Below are 26443 nucleotides of genomic sequence, written 5' to 3' on the forward strand. Positions count from 1 at the left end.
ATGTCAGTAATTTTTAATGAATATTTCTGTTCCATTTACAAAAAAATACAGTGTATCATTGTAACTTCACGGGTATCATCCATAATTCATGAGTACGGATATAATTTAATTTCGAAATTGAACTACGGTCTATCTATGTAACTTTACAGGTATCTTAGATATTATTCTTGAGAAGCGAAATTATTAGTTACATAATTGAACTTACAATAAACTTCTTGGAGTTTTATGAAAAATGCAAAAACTTATAAAATCTACAGCAAAACACGTTAGAACTAAAAAATAAAAGTCGTAATTCAGTTAAAATGTCTGGAACTACAAATACTACTTTGTTCATATAAGGCGCAGTCTTTGTTTAAAATAATTTAATTTACTGTAGTTCCTAACAGTGAATTGCGTTTGCCACTTACTAGGATATGTGGGCTCCAACGTACCCACAAAGGAAAATGGAATGAAGCACTACTCCATTGAAAATTTTTTTCTCTACTTTAAAAAAAGATTCTTTTGGAAACTGAAGTTGCTTGGCTTCTGTGTTGTAGCCGCGTCCAGGCGAATATATTGGTTGTATATTTAAAAAATGGCTATGGTTATTTTGCACATGTGAAATACGTTATTTGAGATAATACTGAGGATTTCTTACGAAAATAAGCGCATAATTTTATATTTTAGTTGATGTTTCATTCAAGAATATATTTTTTTAAACCATAGAAAAGAAAAGAGAACTTTCAACCATTTTACTTTATTTTGTTGTATCATGCTTATTATATGCGCTATTAATACTGGAAAGCTATTCAGGGAATGGTTTACAAAAAAAACTTTAACTTGGTGGTACTGGGTGGGGCAACACAGAGCATAAATGTCTGGGTAAGAATTCGAACCGGTATTACTGCGAACACTATTTTGTAGCGATACAGTTGTTTTCGTGTAAATGAACAAAATTTCTAATATCTGTAATTTCACGTGAATATTTCTGTTCCATTTTCAAAACAAAAATAAATTACAGAGCGTGGCCCAATGATGCAATACATATCTGGGAGAAATGGAAGTACCCCGAGAAAACATACGGACCACGGACATGTCCGGCATGTTACTTCCTTGCAAAAAGCTTGAGAGAATTCACCTGGTATAGAGCCCGGAGCATAGTTGTTGGAGGTCTGCATATACTAGCCTCACGTACAGCGACGGTCACACTTTTAACATTCCAGGTACCACCCAACCAACCAACCACCCACCCAACCAACCACCCAACCAACCAACCAACCGACCTACCAACCAACCGACCGACCGACCGACCAATCAACCAACCGACCTACCGACCAATCAACTTAATAATAATCAAAATAATAACGACTAAATAACTGAATATGTTACAACATTTTAAAATTTTACATTAAAAAGAAGGGCTGCTAACTACTTCGTGACATAGTTATTTTTCTTTCAGATAAATTAGTTTTTATTTATTTACATGCTAAAAAAATAGAGTGGAAGCTTAGTGAAATAATCACAAAATATTTATTAAATAATTGCAGTAACATTTAAAACGGTTTTTTGTTTTTACTTTTCTAATATTTATAAGTGAAAGTGCGGTATTGTTTCAGTTATTTATTTAATACTTTGAAAAATCAAATATTAGCAAATACTAGTACGAATCTACTTATCTTAATACTCAATATGCAAAACAAATAATATATTTCTGAAATTTATTAATTAATAATAGCCGATGAGTATAAATTGCATACTTCCTGGAATTTCGGAGGGTCGTGACGTACAACTTTTAAAATTACTTCAAAATAATTAAGCATTAAAAATAATATCAATCTATTCTTAACTTACGAAAAATATAAAAGTGTATGAATTAGAAGAGAAAATGTTAGTAGACGGATTTTCTTTGGTGATTAAGAAATACTGTATTATTATTTAAGAAATATTATCCAGTGTAAATTAATACCACCAGAAAATTAAAATCAATACAAATTATTAAATGGCTTAAAACTTTCCAGTAAAATTTTAGATTGGACATTGATTTGCGTAGTTATACACAAAACCAACAAAATTAGACAGGTAGCCTACTACTATATTTTAGCAGTTTCCGAACAACTTTGGTACTGACTCATATCTTGGCCTATAATGATAACGCATAGCTGATTTTTTTCTTAATTAAAACCCCTTTTAGTTCTACGTGATATTGATGCTTTGAAAATCAGAGGAAAAAAGAAGACTCAATTTAAAAAAAATCTTTCGAGGCCAAAAAAAGACTAATGATTAGTGCCTGTCATCTTCTTACAGTCTAAAAGTGCCGGCAGAAAAAAGAGAAGCCACTGATTCAATAGCAATTTAAAAACAAAACAAAAAATAACGCGTATGACGTTAACAAATTAAAGAAAAGTCAAAAGGAATTAATGAGTCATGTAACTAAATATCGTCCACTATAAAGGCCTCTACAGAGACAGAATTAATTTGCTTCATGAAAGCTTTGAGAAAACTTAGCGTCTCTCGAAGGAAAAAAAAAAATTGAAATACTGGATCTAATCAAGGACATGAGAAACACCTTCTGAATGGATCCAGGGGAGGAAAATAAATTGTAAATGGCCACTTCTCGCAGAAGTTGGGGAAATTCTGAGCAATTTATGGCTCCCAGGCGCTTGGCATGTATGTGATACGTGCAACCAGATGTTAAGTGGCTTCCGAATGCTAACGAGGAAACTACCGTCTCCCCGGGAAATGGGGCGGGCGCTTGGCTGACGCGGAGTGCGAAGCAGCACAATAACCAGCTGACTGCGGAGTCGAGGAAGCCGTGTGAGTTCGCGCGAGGCGGCACCGTTGTCGCAAGAGCAATCTCTCACGTCTGGACGGCTTCTGCGACCAGCGATCTGACGTCGCGAATGGGGCAACAGACGAAAATTTCAATCACGGACGAGACGGGAACATGTGAACGCACCGCTGACAGAAATTCGAGCCAAACATACAACAATACTGGTTGGATACTGGGAAGTGAATTAAAGATAGATTGAATCCCAGTTTTCCCATTCATCTTCGTATGATTCAGTTATCAGCATACATTTTTCAAAAATAAATCAACGGGTACGAAACTCTTTCACGACGAATATTGTTAGAAATAAAACCATCAGTTCTGAGAACCCAATGACAGATATAAAAAATTCACAAAAAACGTCTTTGATTATGTAATAGAAATTCAAATATAATTTATTTTCGAATACAAGGAATACACAAAAGAAGGCGACTCGAGTGTATTAAAACACTTCAAATTCTGTTAAGACCCAGGTTAGATTTCCTGTTAATCCATCACGATGGAGGGGTTCTACAATTTTCCAAGATTATTGCAGACAAATTCATATATGCATTGGCCGATTAATTTTACAATTAAATTGACTTTTGCTGTGTTTTGGTCTCCAATGATTTCACCGCTTACTATATGTAAGGTAACAAAATAGTTTAACATTGAATAAAAAGTCTAGAAGGAAATTAAAAAAAAAAAGCTTACCTGACTTAGAACGTGATTCACAATAAATGCAGGAACAAATGGCGAAGCAAATATTTTAATGTGAGCCAGTGCGTTGGAATTTGTTTGGCTACAATTAATAGCGCAAAAATGTGAAGAATTTTCAATATCAAAGGTTGTAATGCAATAAAGTCATAACTAAAACTTACATCAATGTCAGTAATGAATGAAACATTAAATAAAATGTAAAAAATTATCTTTACAAACGAAGACAGACGCCGTAACAAACAACTCAACAAAAATGATTTGTATTCATAACTATGACCTTAAGAATGAGTTAGATTTCCACTGACGCTACCTTTTAACTTTTAAAAACGCTGTTCTGTGGTTTATACCATCTCATTCCACTCCTAGTTGAGTTTTCATCCCAACTATGATACTATGGAGCTCAGATTATTCTCCATATTTATAGTCTTTATCAAGTATAAATTAAAAGAAAGACGTGCAGGATATTAGTGAATAGAGAATGCATATTATCTCGGTATTAAAAGTATCAAAGATTTCAGCTATGAATGGGCCAATAAAATTCCTCAAATCCTCAACTTCCATAAAATGTTAAGCATTTTAAATATATAATATTTGAGGGAAAATATAAACATATAAATGTGGAAGGAGAATTTTAGAAATTCAAAAACTTACCCCCGTGCAGTTTACATGGACATGACATGATATTTATCACTACAGAATTTGTCTGTTTAATGTTTGTAACTGCTACCAGCTGGGGATTTTTTTGTAGAGATTCAAAAAACTTTTGACTTCAAAAAATGTATACCTATTCTTATACGTAAATACGATTTTATTTTTTAAAAAATAAACATTTAATAATTTGAATATTTCTTCAAAAGTTATAAATCGGTGTTTTGGCTTATATATTTATTTATTTCCTGGCATTTAAGATATAGATTCGGATTCTAGAAAATATTTCTAAAATCAAACATAGATTTGAATTTGAGAAAAAGAGGATTCGACCTATTACTTATTCCAGCAAATGACAAAGGTGAAGAAGGCCACAGCCAGCGAGAAGAATAAAATTGCAAAGAGTAAATTCTTCTTGGATTGGTTAAAGTAAATTTGAAGTGGTAGCGAATAAGGGTTTTTCCACCCTAATCATTAAAATAAAACATTTTTTTTTAAATAATCCAGTAGGGTTCTCATTTTGTGAGTTATCAAAATAGTATTAGTACCAAATATTTACAAAAAAAATGTCACACTACTATGTAGAATTTTAATTTTGTATAAGATGGAATGAATATAAAAATTTGAGTTTCAAGTTAATTAACTTTTGCCACTGGTTGACTCTAAGGGTTTTATTTTTATTGAGAATGAGCCCATCTGCTCACTTATATAAATACCAGTCAATTTACGGACTTTTAAATGAAAAATACTCCTCAAATATACGAATGGCATTTCGTAATCCAGTTATAGCGTCCTTTGTCAACACGGTCCTAATTAAGTGCTAATGTTTGACGAATAATTTTTACCAAACACGAAAGTAAAATCCAGAAGCTGAGAAGCGCAGGGATATGAAATTCTGTTGGAACAGGTTCAGCGGGAGGAACGTCAATAAGGTCTTCGGAAAGCTCTGTGCTGTGTTGAAAACTAGGTAAACAGGTCCGTGGAAGGAAGGATAGCTTGTTTCATTTAGACTTTACAAATTTTTGGAGGTCTTAAATTCTCCAAAATGATTCTTTTTGGTTCATGTTCGATAAAAGTAACCTCATTACTTGTCAACGTATATCCGTTAAATTTACAATTATTTGTTACCAATATTCTTCGTGGAATAAAAAAATTTAAAATTTTTAACAGCGCATGGAGAGAATGTAAGTGATCTTGAAGTTGATGGGGGAGTTAAGAACTAATGTAAAGCGCATAAAATTATTTTAATGAATTAATGAAATAATTTTCAAACATATTTTAAACCTTTGAAATACAGAGCACCAGCGTAATTTCTTTGCTAAGGAATAGATATTTTCTTGATTGTATTAATGTGGGAAGAATTGTTTTTCTCAATAACAAGAATATGTAATATTATTGTAAATACTTTTAATTATATTCAAGACAATAGTGTATTAAAAAAGTTATGCATGTTTGTTGTTGAGTATATTTGTTTTTATGTTATTCAAGAAAATAGATATAGTACATGTATCGATAGTTACTTACTGCAATAACATCCATAGTGGATAGTAAATAACACAACTACAATAAATAACACTGCATATACACTAAATAATAAATTCTTCTGACTATATAACTAGAAAGAATGGATGTGTGGTTGGCCGGAATGTCAGTACGTATACCGGCTGCACACGATTCTCTTAAATATAATTTTTTTCCGGTTCTGAATAAAAATAGTAAAACTAAAATGTATCGTAGCTTTTGAGTTTTTTTTATATTCTAAAATACCCATCTTGCGCCTAATTATTAGATACTGCGAATACAAATTTTTTTACAAATGATCATGCAAATACCCTACTATTGATAAGAATTCAAAATACAACCAAACACACTATAATTTCGGGTAAAAAAATTTTTGCACGACTTATGTGGCGAAAATTATTAGGTAACTGGTAGTGGAAGGCATATTTCGCGAATACATCTGAACGCACATTAGACTGCAATACGACCTGCTTGTGCCAGCGGTTTATTCCTTGTGATTGGTGGCCACCTGCAAGAGAAACCATTTGTCTTATTTTACCGGGCCTTTCAAGGACACGTTTTCTTCCGCAATGAATTACTGTGATTGGTTTTTTAAAAGTAGACATGTATCTGAAAGAAATTCATCCAACTACGTAACACAGACGATGCTAAAGTGTTTTGACTCGCAGCTAGTCAAGTAATTTTTTCGCGAAAATTAGTTGTCCCTAGTAATTGTGTAATTGTGCCTATTCGTAGTGTAAAAAACCCATAGTAAGTTATTTGCTTAAATGAGCCATAATTTTAAATGAACTACTAAGTTTACACAGTAAATGTTTTGCGGTATGAATAGTTAAATTTCCTCGATTAAATTTTTTTGTAGCATAAGTCGTACAAAGAATTCCCCCCCCCCCCCAAAATCATCAAAAAATTGGAGTAACCTATGTTTGATTTTATTTTGAAATATTAAAAATTGTAGGGTTATTATGGCATGCGTGGTAAAAAAAATGTAGTCTCCGTATGTAATAATTTGGTGCAAGATGAGGATTTTAAGACATTTGAAAAAAAGGCTATAAACCAAAAACTACATGTTTATAATTTTAGTTTTTGATTCAAAAATCAAATTAATCAGCATATCTACTTTGCTCGGTTTAGCGCTGAGTCCTATAATATCCCGTTTATAAGAAAAAAAATCAGTGTAAATGGAAATTTTAAGTGTTTAATCATAGTTTATTTAAAAAGCGATTGATATTAAATAAATATACTGGAGATAATTCGTTACATATGATACATAAAATACTTAAAGAAGATATTCCTCAATATTTATCCCTTCGATTTATGTTTTTAAGCTCGCGTCACAGTCTTGGGACCCGATCAAAATAAAATCTTGATCTTTCAATACCCATGCATCAAACCAAAACAATGTCGAAATCCTCCACAGTCACTGCATCTCGGCCCTGGGAAAGTCTCCACTAGGATGATGGACACCAGCTGTCTGCCAAGATATTAAAAAAAAACGCTTATTAAAAAGATTGGCTCTCTAAATTGACATACTCGTAACCAAGGGAATACTGAATGAAAGTGTGTGTCAGGGAATTACATTATCATAATAAGAATTATTTATTTAATATTTGATTTTTATTTTAAACCAATTATTTATTTAGGTTAGTATTAAAATATATTTTAATATTTTGTATTTAAAACAATATTTTATGTGTTTTACGTTTGTATTTCATTATATTCTAATTTTGTGCATTTAATATAAATTATTTTGTATGGTTTGTGTTAGTACTAAACTTGGATGTTAAGTTGGTAGATGACCCACCAGTAATTGCTGTAATTTTGTAATTTTGTGAGTATGCAATTTTATGTTTGATTCCTTGATGATATAATTTATTATACGTCTCATGGTTCAGTGTGAGAGAAAAAGCGTACACGCCTTAACTGCGCCAAACTCAAATTTGAAATAAATAAATAAATAAAGTATAGTGCAGTAGAGCTATATTTTCGCATAGAAAGTGAAGTTAACGACAACGCTCTCGCGATTACTTCTAACCACTGCCGAGTTCATTAGCCGCGACACTCGCAGGAAACAAGGGTCCCAGAGGCCTCATTAGCCGGGGACACTTGAACACAGCGACACTCGACACACGCGTGTATTGCCATTCTTGGAATAGCTTCATATCTCAGACTAACCTCTGTGGTTGCAAGGCATCGCCAAAATAAAAACAAACTCTTCGAGGTCATTGTGTTTGAAGAGTTCTTTAAAGTGTTTGCAAGTTATAATGCCCTCAAATACATAGCTACATGCAGTAAACATTATTTTATTTTTTTACTCTTTATCTGTGGCGCAAGTTTTTTTCTCCTATGACTCTTAATAAGTTGAAGTGATTTAATGCACTTTTAGGTGTAAATTATGACAATTTTTTAATCAGTTTCACCAGCCGTGCTTTTTTATTTAATAATTATTGAACTAAAAAATTGAACGTATAAGTTATCTGAATGCGTTATCCAGCTGTGGAAAAACAGACAATTAACTTATAGAGAGTAATCATAACTTCAACAGTCAGAGGAAAATCGTAATTATCAATATTTGTCAGGCTTAAAATAAAAATAGCAGATAACATGTGAAATATGTCTGGCACATATATTTACAACATAAAGTAATATGGAACGCTTATGTAGTGAAATGAAGAAATAAGAATAAAATGAAAACAATCAAGTGAAAATTCAAAACCCAGCATGGAAGGTTAAAAAAAGAACATAAACTTGTTTGAACATTAATTTTATTTATCTTTGTAACATCCTCCAGAGACTTGAATATTATACCTATATTTTTTGATAGTATTGCATGTATGTCTTCTGTCACACGATTCAGCTGTCAAGTGATATACAAAGTGGCTTGGGAAATGTACTTCATACGCAGAAAAATTAAATTACTTGTTCATATGTATGCACATTGGAAGTTATACTTAATTTGCGAAATAAAAACTAACTTTGATTTTGCACGCAAATAATTGATATAAATAAAATAATAAAACAACTAGACTGATATTATAAACACGGTTGATAAATAATAAATTTAATAAAAAAAAAATACTCAGTATTCAATATTAATATAAACACGTATAAAATTAATTACTTAATTTAGTACAATAACATATTTTAACTAATAATGAAAAATCAATAAAAATGCTGAAAGATTATTAAATGAAATAATTTAAATAATTCATTAAATTACAATTTAATAATTTTTAATGAAAATAAATTATACATACGGGAACATAACCTCATAAACACTCCCATTAAAACGGCCAGGATATTACCAAACCTTCCACAGACACTCCCTGCCAGCGACAATGGAAGCTTAGATACAGGCAACCTGACGGGAACATGACCTCCCTTACCGTATATTGATACACTTGAAAACGTTTTAACAGCATTCTATAACTAAATTTATTAATACATATCTTTTAAAAATTATTCTAATTATATGGACCAGTATCAAATTTTAATCACTAAAGTATATGATTTTGAAGCCATTTATAATTTTTATTTTTATGTAGCATTTTTCCATGCTCTCAATTTTTGTAGCATGGTGCACGCGCATTGTAAAAATTCGTTCTCATAATTATTTAATAACGCGCCTATACAAATAAACTTTCAAATACACTACGAAAAGTTTATAAACACAATTTTTTATCACAAATACTCCCGACGAATAAATGTTTTCTTTTAATGATATGGACCAGTAATCAGTAGCAACCACCAAAGTATAAGATTTAAAAGCATATATTTATATATATATTTTTATTTTGTATGTAACTTTTTTTTTCCTCTGTGAAAATTTTTGTTGCATGCGTAGATACCTGTAAAATTCGCGATTTCAAATCCCTAAAGGATAGACTCCATGATCCTCTATGCACTCGTGCAAATTACATCTGCTGATTGGTTACCGACTCGAAACACCTGTTGACTGGAATGATCGTGATTCGCTAATTCTTATGTTAAAGTTTTTTCATTGGCCCAGAGACCTTCAGATAAACTGTGGCTCAATCACTGAAGACAAATAATGTCAAAAGTATTTGGACTCTATCCTATCGCGAAAAGAATCTGCGAATTTTACAGGTCTCTATGCGTGGGGCGTGCGTTATAGTACAAATTATCTCTCATAATTTTTTTTTTCCGTCGTAACGCGCCTAAAGAAGTATATCTTCAAGAGGGATTCCACTGCGTTATTTTTAACTGCTTCGTATTTAGAGTGTCCTCGCAAGTACTTCGCAGGGATACTCGAGGGATAGAACCCAGGACACCGGTCGCGGACCGGGGGCGCAGCCCTGGGACGAGACTCGGTGCTGCGGTGACGTCCCTTCCGGGACCCCTGCCGCGACGCGACGTGCTCCGAGGAACTGAAGGCGAGGGACCCAAGAGGCGCTACAGGCTGGCGGTCAGGGTGCCGAGTCCTACTTGTATACTTGTATACTTTTGAGTTGACTTTGATTTTGGGGTCTATATGCATGAAACAAAAAAAAAACTATGTAAAAATTGTCTGGAAAACCACCATGATAACAGTAACAAAGGGTATTATTTCTTCGAAATCACCAAAAAAAAAAAACTGAAACTTCCTAAATGACACAGACCTAATTCCACTTACACATGGATAATATTCAAGCCCTACCTGTATGTGGATATGACTGAGCGACAACTGATCACAATTTTCGTTCACCGGAGGTAGATAATTGCCTGCACATTTGTACTAGTACCTGGCCTCTGACACGCTCCCAAGAGCTCTGGGAGTTGGAGAGTCATTTAGCGACTATCCGACCGGGAGTGAGCCAGCTGATGAACAAAGGAAATTATTACAAGTTGAAGAATGCCACGCAGGTTGAAATTAATAAAATGAACAGGTACCAAAAATAGATGCAGTGGAGTAGGATGGGTATGTGGGGTTTAGTTAATGATTGCTCAAGAAGAAATGAGGAAGAAAATGGACGAAAATCGAAACAAGCTAGAAGGGAATGTACAGGGTTTGGAACAGCTTCTGTCTCAGCTCAATCAATCAGCAGAACAGGGTGCATCTCAACAGGATGAACTAATAGTTGAACATAAATAAATCTTAGCACAGCAGCTATTTCAGCTTGAACATACAACTGAACGGCGTGTAGAAATTGTAACCGAGGGAAGCAACATCTGCTGAAAACCGTAAGAGGGTCACTGGGGAAAATAAGATGGATGGCTCTGCTAGTGACCACCTGAAGTTCAAGCCTCCCACATTGATGACCAATATTTCTGGGCAGTATATAGGGGACAGTTCAAGGCAGTTGCGCAAGTAAATGGCTGGAGTGACGAAGTCTTGGCCCGGTAAGGAACTCCACTTGAAATGCTTCAGACTATTCCAATTCCGACCCAGAACAACTATGCAGTATTAGTGGAATCTCTTGAACTTGTGTAGGCCGACCCATACATGACATCTTCGAAGACGTTCCAACAGAGATAATCCAAAACATTGCAGGACATTTAAGTTGACATTGACAGTTTGATATTAAAAGATTATGTCACATCGGTAAAGCTCACAGTATGCTGTTTATAGTCTGGAACATTCCAGCCTGTGTTTTTTTGGGAAACCATCACGCATATATTTAGTCTTATTGTACTTCTCATCGGTTAAAACATTTAGAGTTATCATGTGATTGGTGATTGTTAGACTATTTCACAAGCTTGGCATATCTGGATTCCTCTGGCCAACATGAGCATTTCGCCTTGTGTCTAAGCAGTATTGCCAAATGAAAAACACTTGTCACCCACGTGATAACGTCCAGTTACTATAAACACAAGTTTTTAATCTTACACCCGCACTTCTTGCAGAAAAAAATATACCAATTTAATTGACTACCAGTAAAAAATGTTTTATTGACTTAAATAAGCGTAAAGAGTTTTCAAAAGTAGCTGTAAAAATGATCGAGTGTATACCAGTATTATCTTTGAAAAATTTGTGCAATGGGAGTGCATGACTTGATGTAGGCTTTTGGACATACGCCATTGCTTAGCACATGTATGTCTGCAGAAGAAAACTACAAAAAAACACAAATGACAAAAACACAAACTAAGAAAAAATTGCTGTTGTCAGGATTTAACGCCACACAATATTCCACAACAAGGAATATGGTCAACAAACAAGGAAAAAACAAAGAAAAATGGACTAACAGAACGAAAAAACCCCCACAAATGATGACAGCACAAAAATTCCGAACCCAAAAAAATTCAACACAACAGTTGAAAAGAGACAAAAAACACAGCAAAACGAAAAGACGAAACAAACACAATAGTTTTCCAAAAAACCAAAAAACAAAAATAGAAACGAAAAAACCCCCACAAATGATGACAGCACAAAAAATATTGAACCCAAAAAATTCAGCACAACATTCAACACGAGACAAAAACACGACCAAACGAAAAGACGAAACAAACACAACAGTTTTCTAAAACAGAAACAAGCGACGTTTCGGGAACTGCTATCTGCTCCCGTCCTCAGGCAGAGACGCACATGGTGCGGAAACACAGGTGCGACTTTTGTAGTTTTCTTCTGCAGACATACATGTGCTAAGCAATGGCGTATGTCCAAAAGCCTACATCAAGTGTATACCAGTAAATGTGAATGTTACATTTAATTTGAGTTACTGACAGTGTTTATTTTTTTTCCTGGGATTGAACCTAAACACTGAAAAGAGTAAATGGAATAGGTATAGGTATAGTTTAAATGACTGAATTTCTAATTGAATAATATATACTGTCGAAAATAGAAATCTTACTTTTGTGGTACCTGGTCATCTTAAGGTCACTGCTCAGCGCATAATTTATTTTCAATTTTATTGGTTGACTTCAAAGGTTGTTCGAGGTTAAGCGATCTCTTTTAGAGCATTGTTATTTAAAGGGTGGTTTTCAATACAACAAGAAAGTACGATAACACACTGTGTCATGAAACTTGTATTAGATTGACTAACTACTGTCATTTGCAAAGAAAATACATGATTTTTGTATACGAACACTGAAAACCAAATGAAGTACCTTGTTGACAAAATTAAAATTGTAGAAGTATACCAAGACCATTTGTACTACTTCCGGGAACTTTAGAACGTGAGACAAGTAACACGATACAGACTATACTTGCATTTGCATGTTTTGTGTGTTGAATAGGTGGTATGCGAGGATAAACTAGGGTTTAACTTTTGGGGCGGGTTTTCGGCAGGGACGAGTTTCAAAGGTAGACTTAAAGTGTTGATATTAGCAGGAACGCACTATAGCTCTAGGAAGAAATTCGAGTAGAGCAGAAGCTGAGGCACCAGTTTTAATTAACGCAGGCACCGCACACCCCCACCTCCCCCACCACGGCACTCAAGTGAGTCACAGAAGTTTCTTTCAAACGCCCTCAGCACAGCACTCTCTCTGACATCGGCTTCATCTCCCTTCTCCATCCTTCTCCTTCAGGCAGACGACCGACCGTCCCAGATCGCACAAAGGAGATAGAACATAATTATCACCACATGCATACGCCAAGATAATGCAGGACCTCATTAGTAAATAATTATGCGGCTAGTCACAACCTGCCTCAAAAAGGTTCAGACAAGAATTTTGCTCCAAACATAAAGTATTTTTTTCTTTTCTGATTTTGGAATTATGTTCTCAGAAGCTCATTTAATGATAAGGCGTATCTCTTGTCATTAGGATGAATCTGATTGTACCAAACGCGTTATGTTATTTGTAAATTAGCAATTACCACATAGTGGCGAAAAAAAACAATATTTTTTTCCTTTTGATAAGAGTTGCAGAAATCATGGGCCTATTGTTTTGTAATATATGAAATTATGTAGGCCTAGTGTGAAAGGCACTAAAATAATCATCTGGCATAATATTAATTTTTCCTTAACATTTATTGTACTACAAAAATTATATAATAATATCTACCACTAATTACAAATAACAGTATAAGTTATATACGTTTACTTTTGAATAACATAAAAAAATAAAAATTTCTGTCAACATGTTATTCATGAACTTTTTTTCGATAACATTTTATTATAAATTTTATCTTTTAATGATTTTATATACCACTAACACGTATTTCCAACTTCATTTGGGTAAATAGGGTTATCTGCCCCTGTGCTACTCCCTTGAATACGCATTTGCGCTGACTCCTATTTAGTAAATTAATTAGCGTTCTGTTCTGTCGTCGTTTCGCCGCTTCTTTTACTCAGTGTGTACATTTTCTAACTCAGTAGTTGGCGGCCCTTTGCCAGCGAGGGGTCAAGAAGCAGCACTGCCTTCATAAAAATTCTTCCCCACTTTGTACGCGTTGTAATAAACCACTATAGTGATTTATTTTACTTGTGTAAATAAACAAACGATCCGTTTAGAGCAAAGGTTATGAAAATTAGGAACTAATTTGTGTTGAGAATACATATCTTTCTGAAAGTTTAATAATTTTAGTAGGAATGGGCTAATCAAATCCTGAAATCTTCAAATACCATCAAATACTTAGTATTCAAAGGATTCAATATTCTAGAGAAAAAGATTCGAAGAAAAATATTAGAAGAAACTAATTAAATTAAAAATTGCAACACTGGTAACCTCTGAATATATTAGGTAAATTAAATCCTCACACATATCCAGTTAAAATTCTCTAATATATTGTACTTGTAACATGTACTTTTATATAAATAATTTACAATATGTATTGATTCTGGAAAATTAGTTCAAAATTTAAAAAGTTAAAACTTTCAATACACTATTGTAAATAATTTTCATTTCATGTACATTATTTTATTTTGGACCCTTTGAGACGTAGATCCAGATTCGAGGGGTATTCTCGAAGTATCCTACGGGATTAGAATTCGAGATTCGGATTAGAGAAAAGCGGGATTCGACTCATAACTAATTTTGAGTGATTTTTGCTCGTGTCATTTTCCGTGCCGAGAGTTTCTCCCCACGTATTCATTTACTCACAACCCCCTCACCTATTTCGATCCTTGTTGAGCTGGTCACCACCCTGGCAAAGTGGCTCAGCGGAAGGAAGAAAAGGACTGTGGGATATAGGACCACCATGACGTGGCCATGCATGGATAATGCATGACAAATCTTTATGCCCAGCTGATGGCCTGCGTTCGCGACACCAGAACAATGGGTGAAGTGTAGTTTATGCAACGTTGGACAGAATTTAAAAACTGTGTTTAAGTGGGGAAAAAATACTAAATTAGTTTACTTTTAATATTTCGTGAATTTGCACATGATTTAAATAAATTCATAATATAACCATATTTAATTGTTTAGAACATGAATTTCAATGAAACAAATGTTTATTTGATGGTTTCTATGAACTTTAAGGAATTTTTTTTGTCAGTATTAGCACGTACTGAAAATATGATATGTGGCATACCTATGGGAATAACTGCTCATATGAAGTCTTAGTCTTGAAACTCTTTATTTTTTATCAATCATTCAAAAATCTATAAAAATTTAGGTTTTCCCAAAACAATGAAAACCCAGTTTTCCATGGGTTTGGAAAAACCTAATTTTATTTTGATTTTACGAATGATATACTAAAAAATAAAGTTTTTTTTTAAGAAAAAGACTTCACACGAACGATTGATTCAAAACTGTATGCCACATAAGTTCATGCTTACAGTACATGCTAGAACTGACATAATTTGGTCTTAAAAATTAATTTAAAAAAACGTGAATTAAGGACTTGTTTGATACAATTTTTTAATAAACATATAATATGGTTATAATGTGAAATTTATTACAAAAAAAAACATGTTAAAGAACAAAGAATATCAGAAGAAAAATAGTTTTGGAATACTTCTCATTTAAGAACAAATATTGTGCTGATGACCAACATGTGGCGTTGTTCTAGAAACATATCCATGGTGTTTGGGCTGTGGTGAGGCATGGCACACCTATCTCCGTAGTGTTTGGGTTGTGGTAAAGCATGGCACACCTATCTCCGTAGTGTTTGGGCTGTGGAAGGCATGGCACACATATCTCCGTAGTGTTTTGGCTGTGGTGAGGCATGGCACACCTATCTCCGTAGTGTTTGGGCTGTGGTGAGGCATGGCACACCTATCTCCGTAGTGTTTTGGCTGTGGTAAAGCATGGCACTCCTATCTCCGTAGTGTTTGGGCTGTGGAAGGCATGGCACACATATCTCCGTAGTGTTTGGGCTGTGGTGAGGCATGGCACACCTATCTCCGTAGTGTTTTGGCTGTGGTGAGGCATGGCACACCTATCTCCGTAGCGGTGAGGCATGGCTGTGGTCCCCCGACGACCCCGCGCACCTGAGCATGTAGAGGATCTCGCCGTCCGGGTTGATGCGCACCAGCACGTTGGGCACCGTCACGTACTGGAACTCGGCGTGCTTGGCGTTGGGGAAGTACACCTCCGGCTTCCAGATGGCCTTCACCAGGTTGGGGTCGTTGAGGTCGAGCGCCTCGGTGATCTCGGCGTGCTTCAGCCGCTCATCCTGCCACTTCTGGCGCAGGTACAGGTCCACCTCGTAGTCCTGCGGGCAACCACCGCCACCCTCGCAGTCCTCTCCACCGTGCTGCTTGCCCACCTTGTAGTCCTCCATGCAGTGCACAGAACTTCACTACACTGTTTGCCCACCTCTAAGTCCTCCATGACACGACAACAGCACTCACCACACTGTTTACCCACCTCTAAGTCCTCCATGGAACGACAACAGCAGTCACCACAATGTTTACCCACATCTAAGTCCTCCATGGTACGACAACAGCACTCACCACACTGTTTACCCACCTATAAGTCCTCCATGGAACGACAACAGCACTCACCACACTGTTTACCCACCTCTAAGTCCTCCATGGAACGACAACAGCACTCACCACACTGTTTACCCACCTATAAGTCCTCCATGGAACGACAACAGCACTCACCACACTGTTTACCCACCTCTAAGTCCTCCATGGAACGACAACAGCACTCACCACACTGTTTACCCACCTATAAGTCCTCCATGGAACGACAACAGCACTCACCACACTGTTTACCCACCTCTAAGTCCTCCATGGAACGACAACAGCAGTCACCACACTGTTTACCCACATCTTAAGTCCTCCATGGAACGACAACAGCACTCACCACACTGTTTACCCACCTCTAAGTCCTCCATGGAACGACAACAGCAATCACCACACTGTTTACCCACCTTTAAGTCCTCCATGGAATGACAACAATACTCACCACACTGTTTATCCACATCTTAAGTCCTCCATGGAACGACAACATCACTACGCTACAATGTTTGCCCACTTCATAGTCCTCCATGCAATAAACAGAACTAAATCGCACTGTTTTCCCACCTCTTAGTCCTACACTCAATGACAAAAACACTTCGCAGCAAACGTTTACTCACTTCGTAGTCCTGCGCTAAACAACACTTAGCGTAGTTTTTATCCACTTTGTGTACCTGCGCGCAACTTAAATAACACGTCGCCGCTAAATTTTAAGCTCAAAATTTTGCAAACCAAAGTTTTATCGTAATGTTAACATTTGGCATTCAAGTGGGTTGAGACCAGTTTAGACAAACAAAAAATTTCGCTTCTTCTTTGCTTAGGGCTGAGGAGCGTACGCAAAATTTCATTTGGGGGGGGGGGGGGGGGAGGGTTTGGGTGTTCATGGAACTAATTTTCTCTCTTTTTGGTTTTTAATTCCTCCCATTTTTTGGTTGACATTATAATTTTTTTCTAAGGTTTGTTGGAATGACGCAGGATGGGGGGGTGTATATCCCTGCTTCTCCCTTTGCGTACGCCCTTGATGGAGCCTGTCATTAGCGATTTGAGCATTTAATTGAACCGTACAATTAGCATTTGATTTTCCTAATGGTACTTAAAAGAACAGAGATTTCGTAAAATTTTTCAAACTGTAACAGGTTGTGATAGGTACAAAAACAGAAAAAAACACTAACTGCAGACAAACTTAAACATTAAAAGCTATATGATACTTCATAACTTCAAAAAAGTACCAGAAGAGGACACAATGGTATTTCGGAAGGCAAATAAGCAGTTAAACTTCGCGTCCTTGAGTTTGGTACTGTGCAAATTACTTGCGCAACCTAACTAACGATGAGTTTATTGTTGATATACCTTGCGAAATGTGCTTCCAAACTGATTTAGTTAGTTTCAGTGTTTGAGTAAGGGTGTGTAAGTGGGTGATCACGAATTGACCTGTGTCAGGTCTACATAATTTCCGAAACTAAATTATTGACATTCCTCTTTTCTCAAAAACATCAGAAATATAAGCATGACACTAGATTTTTGGGATTTATTTTTGCAAATATAGTTTTCACTACATTATTTGAACATATTAAAAAAAATGTATTTACATTTCCAAAATTACATGCTTAGAAACATAAGCACTAACTATATGAACTAAACAATAAAAACCACCCTTCTATTTTATTTCGCAATGTAAATGCCCTCGTTGTTACATATCTATTTCAAGACTTGTTGCGCAAGAGCAAAAGGTCTTCGCATGTCATTTATAAGGAACAATATTCTTGTGGCCCTGCGTTCATTATCGCTGATATAAAGTCACACTCGATTTCCACTAACACTTAAATGTCGGGAAAAATGTGTTAAAGGGGCTTTATAAAAAATTATATTACAAAAAGTAACATTACAAACAATTTTAACTGGAAACATTTGACCTTTTAATCTACATAAATACATATGCAATTAAAATAAAATATTTCATGGTAAAAAGTGTAGAAATTAAAATTAAAAACTAAAGAAAATTAATTAATTATTTACACCTCAAATACAAAAATTTTAAAACTTTTGCCTGCATATCTGTCTGCTAAAAACTTAATTTCCTCATACTTTTTATTTGTTTTGTTTTGATTAATTAACAAGAGTGCATACTCAAGAACAACGCAAGAAATACTTAAAAAGGATGAATCTGACTAAGTAATTATAGTTCCAAGTAGTATTTATTACATTGCGATCCTATTTGCAGGATTTGCACAATATATTTCATTATCAATACGAATGTGCCGAAGGTACCAAAAGTATAAGTTTATTGTCTGACGTCATGTACAGCAACAATGAACATTATAATACTCAAAAAATTAGGCCAGGTTTATAATCATCCCTAGAAACGAAAGAGTGCAAGAACGAAACACGCAGCAAACACAAGAAAACTACAGTAGTTTATTAAAAAAAAACACGCATATTGCGAGACGTCTCTAACCCCACAAACTGAAACAGTAAAACTGTGGAAAAAATTTCTTCATCATGATTCTTTCCAAAAATAATTTTATTGTCCCTAAAACGCGTATAATACTGAATAATTTGATTTAAAAGCATGATCTCTTTGACTGTGTGATAGTGAAATATTGATACATATGATGCAAACTGAAACGTAAAAAGTGGAAAGTTTGAGGCGTGTGCCCCGCCTCGCGTGAGTTCACCTTTGTTTTGCTATAATTATGTTACTGTCATTTAGGACGTATTTCTCTCTTTAGCTCTAGTTGCCCTTTAGTTGTATTGCCTACTGAGCAGTAGTTTGTGTTTAGTCTGTTTTTATTATACTGTGTTCATATTCATTTGGGTAATATAATTTGCACAGACACTTGGGCAAATATTTATTACACTCGTACCACATGTACCTAAGAGACTTTGGCAGGGTTGCAGGACCTGAGAGAGCAAAAGTGACAGTTGGTAAAGGTCAGTAGTTTTTTTGGAAGAGTTGGTAGAAAGTGTCGTGTGACGCGTAGCGCGAGTGCGCTGCTGGCGGCTGTGACGTCAATGACTGAGATCGGGACGAGTGTGTGGGCCGGCGCGCACCAGTGAAGACTTGCGCGCGATCCGCGACGGGAGTGAATGCCCGGGAGCACGGGAGCGAGTTACCGGGACAGCGTGTGTGGTCGCTGAAGAAGTCGTGTGCGAGGCGCACGCGACCCAGACGGCTGCAAGCACACCCAACGGGGCCTGAGCTGGGGCCTTTCGCGACAACTGCAAACTAACAGACATTCAAGTAAGGTCGTCGCCATTTGCCCACCCCTCGACTCGTCTTTAACGCACTCCCATGCAATATTACGAGTCGCCGAGATTTTTGAAAAAAATTTTTTTTATATACTTGTCTGTGCTGATTGAGCGCCGCCTCTGAAAGATTCGGTCCCCGAACTTTGATCGTTTAAACGATTTAGTGATATTTATACATCGACTTTAACGTTTGCGGAGTTGATTAGCTGCAAGATTAGCTTTCACGAACAACGTAATTAAGAGAACTCATAATGCTAAAGACTGGAAGTTTTGTTTAAATCATTTAATTTCTCCACTTCAGCCTTTTTTGTTAATAACGAGTTCAACCCATTTAACACCGGTTGCTGTGCACGCTTCGTGACGTCATTACGTGTAACCTGCGCAACTTTCCAACTGCGAAACGCTGTGGAGAAATCCCTACGCTATGTCACCCAACAAGTAAACTTGCAATAGACAATCAAAGGCCTTTCAGACTTTGCATTTCCGTAAAAAATCTTGGTACGAGTGCAACCCACGGACTTGGACTCTATCTTTGAACGTTATATTTTTATTTCTGTTACTGTTGTAAATTATTTTGTTTTCAGACGTGTAAGATCAGGCGTGTAAAACCGCTGCTTTATTATGAAGTCAAGCTTTTTGTTTGAAAAAAAAATGTATCGCAGTCGGAATCCAAGAACAAGTCATTGTAAGTTGTTTGTACACTATGTATGGCCTAACGTTGCGCGAATTATTCTCATAATATTCTCCGCTAATGTTTGTTTTACTCTGTTTGCGTGGGTGTAGACAGCGCGTTTAATTGGTCGATTTTTTGTGAGATTACAGCTGGTCTACACCCATATTTAAGTTGAGGCCCAGCCTGTGGGGTGGTTTAAAGCCTCAAGTTGGCCAATGGTTCCGTCACGTTTTCCCACCTTGCGCAATTTATAAACGTGCATTGTAAACGTAATTTGCGTCATGCATTTCTTGCATTCTTGCATTTTTGCGTGATTTACATCCCCTAGTAACGTTCGACGGTTCCTATCAACCCCCCCCCCCTCTAAAAAAAATATACTGAGCGAGCAAATTCATGTGCTCTCGTGTTAAAAAAAACTTCTGTTATACGAAACTCGGACACCAAATCTAACGTAGAATTATTTAAAATAATGCCGACCGTAATAAATATACGCCAATTATATATATCATCTACATTTCTGGACGCGATTCACACGTAGTTTCCGCACCCGCCGCAAGAATTCGCTGCCGGAGCAGCTACATAGACTATCGCATCATTCGCTTTGCAGAGCGAAATTTTAAACTAAGTAATTAAAATGACCCGTTAAAAATAAAGACTTGAATGAATACTAAACCCTGATTTTCGAGAAGATTTTTTTTTATTAAAATACTGCCCATTTTGTTAAAAATTAATTAACGAGTTGATACTAAAAAAGCTTCCTTTTGGCTTGAGATAAGTTTGGTTCGCACCAACCGCCGTAGATAGCAGCACCGTCGTCACACATTTCCCTTCCTTGACTTCCGTCGCATTCCCGGCAGTGACTCCCACCGAATGCCTTGTGCCGAGAGGTGAGGTGTCGCGCACGAACATCGCGGTGGTCTCCGAACCACGCGGCTCGTGAGCCAGGTGGGCTGGCGTGCAGTCGCGGAGGTCAGGGCCAGACACGCGACACGCTGCCTGAAACAACATTGTTGCCCCCCGGGTAGGGAGCGGTAGTCGATAGTTACTCCAAGTAAGTGAAGTATATGGATTACTGGGAGCCGGTAGCGGGTGTCTGTTCTGATGTTGAAGTCACTCTGGCTAGCATTTGGGACGGGCAAAAAAAAAATATATATATATATATCAGCTGCATAAAGGCTAACATCATTAAGTTAGGAATCGACAGGAGACTGCACGCTGGGACAAAGTTGTCACATTTTTTACCTCACCATCGCCATGTTTTCTGGCCCGGAACATCGCGGAAATTGTGATTGACCATGTCTGGTGATGGTTAGTAAACATGAATCAGAATCTTCGTCGTTAAAAAAACAGCCACTTACATAAAATACAGTCGTTTAAAACTGTTTTGCAATTCGCAAACACTAATCTTGAGCAAATGTTTTGGGCGTCCAACCAATATGGCGCTGACAATAAGCTTTTAAAAAAAAAGGCTTCACCCGGTTACCACACAGTCGTGAAGACGTGGCAACCCCCCTTGTTAATATTCTGCAATTTGTGTTAATAGCTTGATAGGAACTCTCTAGGAAGAATCGTAAAAATTGCAATCATGTAGTTGGTATTGCGCCACAAACATGATAACACATCTGAAAGGAATTAGAGTTAAACTTCATTAAAAACAAAAAAAAGTTTTTTATATTCAGAATGTGGTGGAGGATGGGTGGTCGTTTTCATTTTTAATTAAATTATTAATTAACATTGCAAGGATTGCTTACACCAACTGCCTTACTTCTTTGCTACCGTGCTAGGAAACCCCCAAATTGCTCACTGTAATGTTTACAAATTTTTTTAATCGTAGTTTATTACCAAATATTATCTTCTATTAAAAAAAAATAAAAGAGGAAAAGCATAATCACGTTTGCAGACTTTTGCACGTGTGCCTGCTGTACGTCGATATAAACAATCTTCATGGTTGAGCGATGTGTCTAACTTTACCATATTGCAACTTTACATACATGGGCAGACGCCGATATCGATGTGGCTGCTGGCAGAATTACCCACTTCACTAATACCAAGGAGATATATGAACTTATATTCCCTCCCCAACCCAAATACACACTCCACTAACCAGTCATAAAAAAATATATATATTCGTCTCCAAAAATGATTTTCTTCCCAAAAAATTATTTTCTTCTCACAATTATCTTGGCTATAGTGTAATGTCAAGATCATCCAATACGGCCGCCGTGATGTCACAATACAAGATTTTGGTCGTCACCTCACCACTTCATCCTTAATCCTGTGCTCCATTTTACTAAATTATACTACTATCATCATTTATTTGGACGGGGTATCAACGCAAAAGCCCATAAGTCAGTTAAAACTCTGGCCACGAATGTTTACGATCAGTACTCAGTCAAATTTTAGTAATTACGATGATTATGGAAGGGGGAAATAGACATAGTAGGAATGTTGATCCAGAAGCAAAACATGATTAAGTAAATTAACTTTTTTACATGTTCTTCAACAGCTAAGATCCAATTACTGGCCAGTGTAAGTGGACTGTAAATGTGAAGGAACTGATTACACCAGCATTTACCTAGAGCGAAGATGCAAAATGACGCGGGGAGAAAAATACTTTGCCTCCCTTCTCTTATTCCTACCGGGCAGATGGATGTTGCTCATGATAGCTCAATGAGGGACAGGCACGCCGCTAGTTAAACTTCTTTTCGATTTATTAAATTTTGGTTAAACGTCTTTTCGACACAGAGGCCACTAGATTCGCTATAAAAAAAAACAACTTCACGGAACAGGAATATATGGAAAGGATTCGGCCTAATGCTGCGATGGAAACATCACACCATTTGGCCTCAGCCACTTCGGGAAACCGCGGAAGACCGAAACTCAAGACTCAAACCAGTGTCTTATTGATTGAGAGGTCCAAACTCTTATTTCTGTACCGTCTTGCTTCATTTATTTTCAATTATATTCATGTTATATTTAATAAAAGCCACTGACAATGACTATCCATGTTCAGTACCAAAGAGCCTTTTTTCTACAAATGATTTGGAACAGATGCTCGGAACAGAAATTTAATAAAATACTTCTAATGATGTTTCTTGTACATACATTTTATTTTTAGTCACATTTAGTAGACATGAGCTGACACATAGCAGGGATATCAACATTGCAACAAAATATCTCAATTCTAAAACGTTTAAAATATTCCATGATTTAGTAACATTGAGCCAGAAGTTAATTTTAACACAAGAAGTGATATGTGTACGATGAGACTAGAAGCTCGATTAAAACACTATATTCCAGCTCAAAGTTAATCTGGAGAGACTTCATAAAAAAGAAAGGGTGCGGGGAAATGATGATGATTGGCCGGATGTTGTTGATCTCCGATTGTAGGCTGCCGACAGCCGTCGAGAACGGAACGCTGTTGAAAGGAGTCTGCCAAGGAGATTATGGGTTCGTGGGATTAAAGGGATTCCCGCCGGAAAGCCCTCCTTATTGTTCTGGGCTTCATCGGCGCAGGGTTGCCGACTCGCGTGTCTGCGGGCGAAGATCTGAGCCCCGCGGGCGTAACGAGACCTTTCAACACCCCTGTCACGCTTGCGAACAGGAGACGAGTTCGTTTCTCCCCCTCCCACCCCCTCCCACCTCAAGAGAGATCGGGCATGCGCTCCAAGACGCGTTCTGCACAACCCAGCGAAGGAGCGCTGAGGGAATTGAAGGCAATGTTTTCGAATGCTCAGAGTCCACTGGGAAATACTAACGAGGGGTCAACGGGAATACCACACTGTTAAAAAATTACAGTCAATTTAGAGATAACTATTAAAACTGCTCCGTACAGTTTGAACACTTTTTTTTAGAGTTGGATTCCACTGTTGCGGGGTAGTTTTAACGGTTTAATATTAAGACTGTACATCAAGACCTATTATGTGATTTAAAAAGAAGAAAAAAACTTATATCCTTACAAGGGAGATCAAAATAATATTCTACAATAGAAAAATTTGAAAATTTCTTAATTTGCACGTTTTTTTAAATCTTAGTAAAAAAAAACTGGCGGCTACTAAAGAGGTCGGCGGAGACTTCAAAAACTAATTATATTTTTTTATTTATTTTCAGAAAACGTTATTTAACCCAGTATACGTTGCCATTAGAAGAAAAAAACGGGGAAGGGTTTTTCAGTTCCTTCTGCTTGCTTCCTACTTCCCCTTGCAGCATTTGAAAAAATACTATTAGGTACACCGACTTTGATATTAACTCAAAAGTTTTTTTTTCAAAATTCTCTGAAAAATTTAACTAAAACAATTACCACAGATTTAACTTTTATTTCAGTTAATGTAGTTTGATAGTGGCTTCAAGCGCATATCACGATACATGACGCGCTAAATGGAACGTGATAAGAAAAATAAATAAAAGTGTACCTATTAATTTATACAAAATTTGCCACTAATTGCCAATTTATTTGGGTTCCAACTTTATAACATTTTTGCAAGTAATGATTGTATATATATATATAATATATATATATTGTGTATTACAGTTTGATAATTCTTATTTCTCTGCGAACTCTGAAAAAACATGCCAGAATAATGAAGTTTGTTTTCCAACGTACTTCAACAGCGTTTTAAATGGAAAAAAAATTTTTTTTATTAAATGTGCAAGATGCCAAAATATTTATTTCTCTCGCGATGTTTTTTATGATAATTAACATCCAGGTTATTGTTTGTAAAACAAAATACATAATAATTTATTAATAAAATATCCAACTTCTTAATTATTAATATAGGCACTATTTATAACTATCATTATACCTATTATTATTTTATACTTGATAGATTTTAATTATTATTGTAATTCGAATATCAATTAAAATCTAATAAAAGAAAATTTATTTTGTATAAATAAAAATGTATATATTTTAAATTAATTATATTTATAGACACAAGGTTATTAAAAATTATTATTGATTGACCGTCAGCGAATATCGAAACCCGATCGTTTGGGGCGGAAAGCAAGTGTATTGTTACCGCCTAGGCCACTGTATCATTTACCGAAGTGAAACTTAACCAGTATATTTATAAACTGTGCTTGAATTTATCGGATTTCGTTGGCTAGTGTGGTTTAATGTTTTAAGGGGTAAACACCTTAAAGGTATACTACTAATACACTGAGTCTCATCACGAAATTAATTTCCCAAGTCGTGCCCTCCAAATAATTTTTTTTGTCATTATTTAACTTTGTTTACCTGCACCCACTTTGTCTTTATTGAAGTGCCATCTACAGTAATATTTCTACTCGATCAGACATTGTCACTACGTAGGAAGATTTAATAAGCATAACTTACCTCCGAGGTTCAAAGAGCGAAACCCGTTGATGCAATTTGCATTTTCATGAATTTCCACGAAATCGAGGGAACGTCGTGAGTTGAGAACGACTGTTTGAACCTTCGGTGATTAAAATAAAAGTGCAAAAAAAAATGTGTTTCTTCTGCGAACATTAATCAACCATATTTAGGACTAGATTGATAATTATTTTCTGGCAGGTTTTTGTTTAAGGATCGCTTACAAACATTTTCTTTTGAACCTTCGTGATGCTCGACCTCTCGATCCATTTTGCTTTATTTGATTCCCGTTATTTATGGGAAGCCTTTATTTCACAGACGAGAGAGCCACACCCGAAGTTCCCCGAAGTTCATGCTCGCTTTTTCTTTCCGTTCTAGCTCATTGTATAAACCGGTGTGGCATTAAATTTTGCGGTAGATTAGGATAGGTTAGCTACATTATAAATACTTTAAAACATTGTGGATGGTTGGTTATATTAGGTAAGTATATCTACATTAAAAATACTGTAAAATCATTTTATGGTTGCTTATCAAATAAATTTTTAATATGTAGCTATCCAGGGTTAGGAAACCGTTCACATGATATCACAGTATCTTTAATGTAGCTATCCTAACCAAATCAACCGTCCACAATGTTTTAAAGTATTAGAATGTAGCTAACCTAACCTTTTACAACGAATTTAAAAAAAAACCGAAGATGCACGATCGGGCGTTTGGCTCTCTTGTCTATG

At 36.0% G+C, this 26443-nt stretch overlaps 1 protein-coding gene across 1 annotated transcript in view; it reads right to left on the minus strand.

The window, feature by feature from the left end:
- The window catches only part of LOC134533147 (glycine receptor subunit alpha-2-like), a 118849-nt gene that overhangs the window by 17468 nt on the left and 74938 nt on the right, over nucleotides 1-26443 (minus strand). The window contains exon 5 of the mRNA XM_063370457.1: nucleotides 15982-16205. Within this exon, the coding sequence (XP_063226527.1) occupies nucleotides 15982-16205 (224 nt within the window). The remainder of the gene's footprint in view (nucleotides 1-15981; nucleotides 16206-26443) is intronic.

The sequence above is a fragment of the Bacillus rossius genome, chromosome 6 (assembly GCF_032445375.1).
Source record: "Bacillus rossius redtenbacheri isolate Brsri chromosome 6, Brsri_v3, whole genome shotgun sequence".
In the NCBI taxonomy this organism is placed as follows: Eukaryota; Metazoa; Arthropoda; class Insecta; order Phasmatodea; family Bacillidae; genus Bacillus; species Bacillus rossius.